Here is a 10533-nt window from a genome sequence, read left to right as displayed (position 1 = left end):
CCTCACTGGACGTCATGAAATTATATGTACACACACACACACACACATATAAATATATATATATATATATATAATTTTATTTATTTTAGTTATGTAATGTAATAACATTAAACATTATAATATATTACAAAATGATTTTTCTTCCACTATTCTTCTATGATATCTATTCTATGCCATCAATTATTACTTAATTTTGATATTTCTGTCTAACAAACAAACGGTCTTTTGTGTACATGATTGTCATGCTTGTACATGCATGTAGGTGTGTTTAAAAAAAAAAAAGAGGAAGAAAAACCTCCTCTTCAGTATAAATAGTGAAAAACACGAACACCTCTACCACATCTCTGATCACCTGTCTATTGGACAAGAAGGTCAGCCCAAAAAGCTGTGGGGACAATGTTTTATATATTTCATATCAGTCTGGTTTGATTCTGTTTAGTTAGAGAAGAGATAGTTTATCGTCTTGCAAACTGACAGTGGAAAGAGCAACAGGTAAGAACTAAATGTTTAGTAAACTAATTTAGTATATTCACACTGGGATAAATTTAGATAAATTGATTAATATAACTTTTTTCTCTTGTTTTGTCTTAATGAAAAGGCAGATTGTGTTGATGTTTGAGTTGATTCTCCACAGAAACCGTCGGTAGGGAACAAAGAACTGAACTTGGGCAAACCGGAAAAAGTTTGCTGTTGCAGAACAACATGACTGATGAGAATGCAACGTATTATTATAACCCAGTCTATGAAGATGAGTTGTGTCGCAAAGAGGAGGTGGTGAAAATCGGATCCTTTGTTATTCCAATCTTTTTCACAGCAGTGGTTGTGTTGAGCTGCATCGGTAACATCCTCGTTCTGGTCATGCTTGCACTCTACGAGAGCCTCAAATCCCTGACCAACGTCTTCATCCTCAATTTAGCCGTGTCAGATCTGCTGTTCACTTTTGGCCTTCCGTTTTGGGCCTCGTACTACATCTGGGGTTGGACATTTGGAGAGGTTGGTTGTAAAGCTGTGAAGTTCTTCTTCTATGTGGGCTTTTACAGCAGCGTGTTGTTCTTGACTCTAATGACCGTTCAGCGTTATATGGCAGTGGTTCATCCTCTGTCTGACTGGGAGAGATGCAGAGGCCTTTCCGTCTCTCCTTTTATCGTTTGGATCCTGAGTGGAACGGTTGCACTGCTCGGTTCACTTCATAGCAAAGTCATGACAGAATCTGAGAGCCTATACTGTGAATATGACAGTGCTGAATGGAGATCTGGCATTGCTTATTTTCAAAATGCTTTTTTCTTCATTGCATTCCTAATCATGGGTTATTGCTATGGCAGAATGCTGCGGACGATCACAAAATCACGGACTAATAAGAGACACAAGACTGTTAGACTAATATTCTGTATTGCACTGGTGTTTTTTATTGGTTGGGCTCCATATAACATTGTCATGTTCCTAAAATCTTTGACTGTCCATCCATTCACTGACTGTGAAGTAAGTATTAGTCTAGAATATGCATATTATGCTTGCCGAATGATAGCTTTCTCACACTGCTGCTTGAACCCTGTGTTTTACGTTTTTGTTGGAGTAAAGTTCAGGAATCATCTAAAAATGATTCTGCAGAAGATCTTTCAAAAAAAAAAAAAACTAAATTCCAGTCAAACCAGATTGGCAAAAAATCAATCGCAGGGTTCAATGTATTAAGAGAAAACTTGAGTACTTTTACCGATTGCAGCGAACCAACTTTGAGTTTTAAAATACAATGTGAATGATGTACACAGAGATACTGTTGCAGCTATTTTTTTATTATTATTATTGATATGCTGGAGCTGATTATTTGAAAACTTTGTTGAGCCATTGCACAGCTTCTGCCAATATAACTGCAATCGTTACATCTGCATAATTGAAATTTAAATAAACAAAGTGCCACTTTACAGGATAATTCCTCTCTCTATCAAGCAGCAAAAGCATTCAGTTCTGAGAAAATCATGTTCCTAATTATAACCAGTGTTCTTCATTTTTTGTGGTTAAAAGTTCTCAATTTTTGTAGGTAAAAATATAACTGAAAGTACGTAATAAGCCCACCAACATATGTGTCATTAGTAATGAAGAAAATATTCTAATATGAAATTAAAATATATCTATATACCTTCTTTCGTCTGTTACTGTATGAATTTAATGTACATTATGACTTTCATGTTTATGTCACTGCTTGTACAGTTTATTAAATGGATAATGCAGAGTAAAAGTAAAATCCTGCATGATCATAAAATATGACTCCAGTTTATGAATTATGGTTCCATGAAGAACCTTTGACATTCATGGAAACTTTCTATTGCACAAAAGGTTCTCTATAGTGAGAAAAAGGTTCTTTAGATTATTGAAATATTCTTCACACTAGGAATGAATTCTTGTAAGAACTGTTCACTTAAACGTTCTTTGGAGAACCAAAAATGGCTCTTCAATGGCATTGCTGCAAAAAAAAATAAAACATTTATTTTTAAGAGTGTGGTCAGTTTTTGTGGTCAAAAATTACTGCCCATTTTTACTATAAACATTTGTTCTACACTGAAATGGTTCTAAATTCTTCCGTTTGTAACAATAGCAGAACCCTTTTCGGTGTTAAATAGAATCCATTCCGCTCTTCCATTTAAAGTCCCCATGAAATCAAAATTAAAGTTTTTTGGGTGTTAGTATCAATATGTTAGTCTTAAGGTTATCTATAAGGCAGTGCGCTCCAAAACAGTGACAAAATTCGCATTTAGAAGATATAAGCATTCAAAGCTCGCAGTTCGTCACATCCGCCAAAATGGCTCAACAATTTTTTTTGACGTCAGATCGTACTTCATCTTCTCATCAAATCTTCTGACCAATCAAACGCCCTCTAGAAGCCCAAGCAACCACCCCCTACACTATAGATGCTGAAACTGCGGCTGGCTGAGATCGGTCGCTTGTTCACGGTGTAGTATTTCCTGTACAGTGAATGGCACGTAGTGCACAATGTAGGCGATAGGGAACGATTCAGATAGTGTAAATATGCTTTCGATTGAGGCAAATGTGGTCTGGTTTCACGGTGTGTCACGCGAACCGCGGCAGAGCGCACAGTCTGATCCGGACTTTGGCTCCGGTCCAGAGATGAGATCGCATGGAGCAGATCATATGTGCGAGTCGGAATATTAAACACTTTTAAAACTACACAGCCTCAGCATAATTATGATCACTATTTTGTTTTACTAAGAGTTTCATATTGAATCTAGGTAGTAATCTATTAGACTGTGGCTGTCAAATGTGGCTTTACCGAGCTCAAAGGCTCAAAGGCAGATATAAACAAAACGCTATTGGCTAATTTAAAAAGGGGGCGTGGCTGCTCGATATGTCCCGCCCTGTCTTCCTGTTTCAGTTGAAATTATGTCACCACATAGAATAACACTGCGTGTTTCAAGGCACTTCAGGGGACCTTTAAGTAAAAGCTTCTAAAAAAAAAAAAAAAAAAAGTAAAAGTTTTAATTAGTTCATTCTGTCCACCTGTTGTCTTGTTAGTTACCTCATTAGTTCCTTTGTTTGCTTCATGCTTATAAGTCCTCAGTTCTCCCTCAGTGTTTGTCGGTTTATGTTGGTGTATATTTCATTCCTGTCCCCAGTATTTGTTATTAAAGTCTATTTTCTAGTGTTAATCCTTGTCTTCGTGAGCTTTATTAGCACCAACCGTAACACTTTGAAAGTATTTTCAAAATTACATTTTTTTTTGACAGCTACAGAGTTCAAAAACAAAAAGGTGGGAAAAAGAACCATTCTAACACACACACATACACACACAAAACATGGTTCTTCAGGACAAACTAGAACTGTTACTAAGTGTAAAGAACCCCTTTTTAGAGTGCATTTATCAGTGAAATAAATACACGTCTCAATTAATAGCAGGGCAAATCAACAGTCAGAAAATGAATTAGCATACACAGTATCACATATTAGGCACAAAACATGTAAAACAAGTTTTACATCCATTCAGGTTTATATCCTCATAAATTCTGCCTCAAGTTTATTGAAGATGTTCTTTCTGTTTTCTAGCAAAGGAATGAGTGGGGAAAAAGTAGTGTAAAATAATTCATCGGATAAATCTGAATGAGCAATATATTTAGCTAATGTATGACTTTGTGATGCTTTAACAAATTTGTAAATAAAACGAGTATTACAAATACTAGGCTGTTTCAGTCTTTCTACACATTTTACTTTAATTTTTTATACTGAATTAAATGTGTCAGTTTCATTTTCTTTGTAATTATTTGTGAAATTTGCAAATTGTTCCCTAGCTTTTTTTCATGTAAATGCTACACCATTTCTCCCCCAGTATAATAGGAAATAAAGTTACAAACCAAATGACAATGACTTTTGATAGCAAAATTTGTTGCTATTTTATTGGAAAATTTGAGCAGGAGACTCTCTTATGAAGCTAGAGAAGAGAAGACTCAAAAGCAAACGCATTCAGTTGTGAGAAAATCATGTTCTAAATTATAATCATGTGTTCTTCTTCCTTTTTGTGTTTGTTGAAAATCTCATTTCTGCATATAAAAACATAACTGAAAGTATGTAATGAAAGAACCCCACTAACAAATGTGTCATCATTAATGCAGAGAAGAGCAGACACATTTGACATTATTTGGGTCTCTGCTCATTAGAAAGTAGGTGACTTTCCTGTGGTAATTGTTGCCTCGTCTGTCATTGCAAAATAGTTTAAGTAGAGCAGTTGCTTCAAGTGTAAAGATCACAAAGCCACTTCAGCTTCTTCTGTGAAATGTGGGAAGAAAAGATCTGAGGTCTGATTTATTCATTTGCTTACCATACATCACTCAGAAATCAGCATGCTGTTTTAATACATTGACTTGACACGTTCTTATAACTTGTAGTTATTATAGTTGGTCGATCTATTAACAGTTCATGAAACTGCAGATAATTTTATACTAGAGATTGTAGTCGTCTGCATTGGTCGGTTAATATGCTCTTCTGATCATCACTGAGGTCTACCTAGATCAATATCATCAATAATTCAGGTAAGTCATGTATATATTCATTTGACGAAGTTATTCAAGTTAAACTGACTGATATAACGTTTATAAATTTTCACTTAATGAAAAGACAGAGATTGTATTAATATCTTTCCATACACTGACAAAAATGATTTTTCAAAGTTGCAAATAAAGAAAATACTAGTTCAGTTTTTTTACTTCAAAATGTCACGTTTAAATCAATTTGCAACTTCATGTTGCTTTGTAATTATTAGTCAAATGTAAAAGCAATTTCGGAGTAAAAATTGTTTCTATCCCTTTTTATTTTTTGTTGTACTGTATACACTGTAAAAAAAAAAAAAAAAAAACTTCAACGCTGTAAATAGAACAAAGATTGCTGGAGTATGTTTTACAAGAAAATACTATTTCAGTCTTTTCATGTTTAATTTAATGTGTTACTTGCTGTTTTTTGTAATTACTTCAGAAAATTACAAGCAATTTCTAAGTGAAAATATTTTCAACGTTTTGTTGTTGTTGTTGTTTTCCTCCAGTGTACAAATAGCAAAAAACAACCTGACTGATGACAACGACTGATGAGAATACAGTTGACCCTAACTACTTAATTGAAGTCTATTCAGACGAGTTGTGTCGCAAAGAGGAGGTGAAAGTCGGATCCAGTGCTATTCCACTCATTTTCACAGCAGCGGTTGTGTTGAGCTGTATCTGTAATATCCTCATTCTGGTTTTCCTTGTGCTCTACAAAAGCCTCAGATGACTGACCAACGTCTTCATCCTCAATTTAGCCATGTCAGATCTGCTGTTCACTTTTGGCCTTCCGTTTTGGGCCTCGTTCCTTTTTTTTTTTTTTTTGTACTGTATACACTGTAAAAAAAAAAAAAAAAAAAACTTCAACGCTGTAAATAGAACAAAGATTGCTGGAGTATGTTTTACAAGAAAATACTATTTCAGTCTTTTCATGTTTAATTCAATGTGTTACTTGCTGTTTTTTGTAATTACTTCAGAAAATTACAAGCAATTTCTAAGTGAAAATATTTTCAACGTTTTGTTGTTGTTGTTGTTTTCCTCCAGTGTACAAATAGCAAAAAACAACCTGACTGATGACAACGACTGATGAGAATACAGTTGACCCTAACTACTTAATTGAAGTCTATTCAGACGAGTTGTGTCGCAAAGAGGAGGTGAAAGTCGGATCCAGTGCTATTCCACTCATTTTCACAGCAGCGGTTGTGTTGAGCTGTATCTGTAATATCCTCATTCTGGTTTTCCTTGTGCTCTACAAAAGCCTCAGATGACTGACCAACGTCTTCATCCTCAATTTAGCCGTGTCAGATCTGCTGTTCACTTTTGGCCTTCCGTTTTGGGCCTCGTACTACATCTGGGGTTGGACATTTGGAGAGGTTGGTTGTAAAGCTGTGAAGTTCTTCTTCTATGTGGGCTTTTACAGCAGCGTGTTGTTCTTGACTCTAATGACCGTTCAGCGTTATATGGCAGTGGTTCATCCTCTGTCTGACTGGGAGAGATGCAGAGGCCTTTCCGTCTCTCCTTTTATCGTTTGGATCCTGAGTGGAACGGTTGCACTGCTCGGTTCACTTCATAGCAAAGTCATGACAGAATCTGAGAGCCTATACTGTGAATATGACAGTGTTGAATGGAGATCTGGCATTGCTTATTTTCAACATGCTTTTTTCTTCATTGCATTCCTAATCATGGGTTATTGCTATGGCAGAATGCTGCGGACGATCACAAAATCACGGACTAATAAGAGACACAAGACTGTTAGACTAATATTCTGTATTGCACTGGTGTTTTTTATTGGTTGGGCTCCATATAACATTGTCATGTTCCTAAAATCTTTGACTGTCCATCCATTCACTGACTGTGAAGTAAGCATTAGTCTAGAATATGCATATTATGCTTGCCGAATGATAGCTTTCTCACACTGCTGCATAAACCCAGCGATTTTAGTTTTTGTAGTTGCAAGGTTTTGTAATACTTTACGAGAAATTTCAAGGAGGTTTTGTGAAAAGATTCAAAAATATGAAAAAAGAAAAAAATCTCAGGAGTATTAATTTTGTTATTCACAATATTTTAACTTCTGATTCTACTTGGTAAGATAAGAGAGACTTGAGGGAAAAGTTGGGTGTTTAAAGGAATAGTTCATCAGAAAATGAAAATTTGCTGAACATTTTCTCACCCTCAGGCAGTCCAAGATGTAGATGAGTTTGTTTCTTCATCAGAACAGATTTGGAGAAATGTAGCATTGCATCACTTGCGTACCAATGGATCCTCTGCAGTGAATGGGTGCCGTCAGAATGAGAGTCCAAACAGCTGATAAAAACATCACAATAATCCACACCACTCCAGTCTCCACTCCAAGCTTGTTTGTAAGAAAGAAATCCATCAAGACATTTTTATCTTCAAGCCGCTGCTTTCAGCTAAAATGCAAGTCCACTATCAATACTTTATCCAATGAAAAAGTCGTTTTGTCTGATTTAGAAGAGAAATACGCACAGATCAAGCACTGTTTACAAGCAAAAACAGTCCAAAACAGTTTTAAACTATGTCTGTGGATTTTGATGTGAGAGGACAACAGGAGATGGACTTTTTCATAGGAGGAAGCGTGATTATGGATTATGGTCAGACATGATGGTTTAAAGTTAAAACGTCTTGATGGAATTCTTTCTTAGAAACACACAGCTTTTCACTTCTCAAGATGTTAATTGATGGACTGGAGTCATGTGGATTACTTGTGGATTATTGTGATGTTTTTATCAGCTGTTTGGACTCTCATTCTGACGGCATCCATTCACTGCAGAGGATCCATTGGTGAGCAAGTGATGCTACATTTCTCCAAATCTGCTCTTCCGTTGAAGAAACAAACTCATCTACATCTTGGATGGCCTGAGGGTGAGTACATTTTCAGCAAAATCGTATTTTTGGGTGAAAATTTGTAGGAAAACAAACATTGAAGATTGAACAACCTGGCTGCTCGTGGGATCAAATGATCAAACAAATTACAAAGAACACCTGAAACCAACAAAATATTTCAATGCTATCTTTGTGTAAAAGCACGTTCCAGTTCGAATACACAAAAGAATCAGGTCAGTTTTTTAAGGAAGATATGTTGTGAATGAAGTAAATCTTAAACTTCTTAAATACTCCCAGCTAAAATTACTGTAAAATAAACCATGAGAACTGTTTGTGAAAATGCAGATTATGCAGTTTTGTGCAGTGAAATATGTCAAATGTAGTTATGACAGGAAATGTTCTTTTTTTCACGTGACAAAGTGTAAATCGTGGTCTGTGGAAGGAAGCACAGCATCATCATTGACCTACACACACAGGAAAATGGAAGATTTGAGATCATGCCAAAGTTATTTTTTCTGCATTTATTTTTTAGCAGGTTAATAACAATATTAGTTTGTAGCCTACGCTGTACATGAGATCCCTGTAACCATGATCACCTTTATAAAAACAACATACTTTTACAACTTTTTAAATGCAGTTATAATTATGACATAAATGCATGATTTGAAAAGCATTTTCTTCATCTATTTAATGACTCTGGCCTGCTATACTTGGCAAGAGCTATACTTCAAAGCTCAGCCATTTCTCTTTTCCTTGATAAATGTGAAATGAAAGTATCGTTTTCACAATGAAGGCAGCTGTTCTTTAAAGTGTTGTGGCAATTCCTTAGTACCATTTTAAGGTAGTTGCCAGTTAATGGGAGTTTCAAAATAGTTGGTTTACCTAATAGTACTCACATGATTTGTTTCCTTTTCATGTTAATAATGTTTTTGCCACGACACTTTAAAGAACAACTGCCTTCATTGTGAGAGTGATACTTTCATTTCACGTTTGTCAAGGAAAAGAGAAATAGCTGAGTTTTGAAGTAGGTGTCTTTAACCCTCCCATTGATCATAAAAACACTCAAATATCCCTCCCAAAACATCCACGTCACTCAATATTAGCCTCAATTTGCTGCGCAGTTTTCTAGCAATTTGTTTCAGTTTGCCAGAATAAGTAGTACTAATAGAACTGAAAAAATTAAGGTAAGAATATTCTTCTTTATTTATTATTTTATTAGTAAATAAATGTTTTAAGTAAATATCGAATTATAATCAAATATAATAATAATACATTCTAATAACAAAATTAATGTGATCATATAGAGAACATCATGACTGAAGACTATACATCTACAGAACCAGAAGACCAACTTTGTCGCAAAGAAGAGGTGGTCAAAGTTGGATCCATTGTTATTCCAGTTTTCTTCGCTCTTCTGGTTGTGTTTAGTTGCATTGGTAACCTGCTGGTTCTGGTCATCCTGGTGCTGTGTGAGAAGTTTAGATTGCTGATCAACATCCTGATCCTCAATTTAGCCGTGTCAGATCTGCTGTTCACTTTTGGCCTTCCGTTTTGGGCCTCGTACTACATCTGGGGTTGGACATTTGGAGAGGTTGGTTGTAAAGCTGTGAAGTTCTTCTTCTATGTGGGCTTTTACAGCAGCGTGTTGTTCTTGACTCTAATGACCGTTCAGCGTTACATGGCAGTGGTTCATCCTCTGTCTGACTGGGAGAGATGCAGATGCTTTTCGGTTGCTCCCTTTATCGTATGGATCTTGAGTGGAACAGCTGCACTGTTAATCTCCCTTCGTAGCCAAGTCTTAGAACAGGAAGGGGTTCTTTACTGTGAATTTGACAGCATTCAAGTAAAACATGCCGCTGTTTATTTACAAAATGTTTTCTTCTTGATTGCATTTTGCATCATGGGATTTTGTCAAGTCAGAATGTTCCAGACAATCGCACAATCCCGAACAAAGCGGCGACACAAGGCTATCAAACTAATATTCTGCATCGGGCTGGTATTCTTCATCGGTTGGGCTCCATACAACATTGTTATGTTCTTGAGAATCCTGCAGGATTATGGTTTGTCTTCATTCATAGACTGTAATGTATCCATTCGTCTTGATTATGCATTTTATGCTTGCCGACTGTTGGCTTTTTCACATTGCTGTTTAAACCCAGTGCTTTATGCTCTAGTTGGAGAAAAATTTCAGAAACATTTACAGACAATATTGAAGAAAATGTGTTGAAAAAAAAGCAATTCTGACCTATACTGAGAAGAATTTATGGTTGTTTTTGGTGTGTTTGTTTGTTAAATGCAGCATGTCTCACAAAGCATAACATATACACTACCGCTCAAAGTTTGGGGTCAGTCTTTTTTTTAATTTTTTTATAAATAAATACTTTATGTAGCAAGGATGCATTAAATTGATCAAAGGTGACAGTAAAGACATTTATTATGTTACAAAATATTTATATTTCAAATAAATGCTGTTCTTTCAAACATTGGGGGGAAAATGTATCACAGTTCCCACAAAAATATTTAGCCGTTTATTCATGTTTTTTTTTTAAACTGTTTATTCATGTTTTTAAATTCAAGACATCAACTTATCCAGTACAAGGTTAGCTTAGCAAATTCTATCCTTCCGTCTCCCCCATATGTGATAATGTAAAGCTGC

At 35.6% G+C, this 10533-nt stretch overlaps 2 protein-coding genes and 1 pseudogene across 2 annotated transcripts; all 3 read left to right on the top strand.

Moving 5' to 3' along the window:
• Window positions 1-549: 549 nt before the first annotated feature.
• Window positions 550-2073, top strand: LOC107697849 (chemokine XC receptor 1-like). The gene has a single exon (XM_016498697.1). It carries the CDS (start codon window positions 703-705, stop codon window positions 1687-1689), a length of 987 nt encoding a protein of 328 aa, XP_016354183.1. The 5' UTR covers window positions 550-702; the 3' UTR covers window positions 1690-2073.
• Window positions 2074-6106: 4033 nt separating this feature from the next.
• LOC107697816 (chemokine XC receptor 1-like) lies at window positions 6107-7126 on the top strand (annotated as a pseudogene).
• Window positions 7127-9189: 2063 nt separating this feature from the next.
• On the top strand, window positions 9190-10104 carry LOC107697848 (chemokine XC receptor 1-like). Its single transcript, XM_016498696.1, has one exon. The coding sequence runs from the start codon at window positions 9190-9192 to the stop codon at window positions 10102-10104; it is 915 nt and encodes a 304-aa protein (XP_016354182.1).
• The last annotated feature ends 429 nt before the right edge of the window (window positions 10105-10533 follow it).

This window comes from Sinocyclocheilus anshuiensis, unplaced genomic scaffold (genome assembly GCF_001515605.1).
Source record: "Sinocyclocheilus anshuiensis isolate Anshui unplaced genomic scaffold, SAMN03320099.WGS_v1.1 scaffold78, whole genome shotgun sequence".
Taxonomy (NCBI): Eukaryota; Metazoa; Chordata; class Actinopteri; order Cypriniformes; family Cyprinidae; genus Sinocyclocheilus; species Sinocyclocheilus anshuiensis.
The sequence above is the reverse complement of the archived record's forward strand: the minus strand, read 5'-3'. Positions and strand labels throughout refer to the sequence as shown.

What these genes read in the sequence shown, in the direction of transcription:
- LOC107697849 (XM_016498697.1), top strand. Translation starts at nt 703, where the DNA reads ATGACTGATGAGAATGCAACGTATTATTATAACCCAGTCTATGAAGAT.
- LOC107697848 (XM_016498696.1), top strand. Translation starts at nt 9,190, where the DNA reads ATGACTGAAGACTATACATCTACAGAACCAGAAGACCAACTTTGTCGC.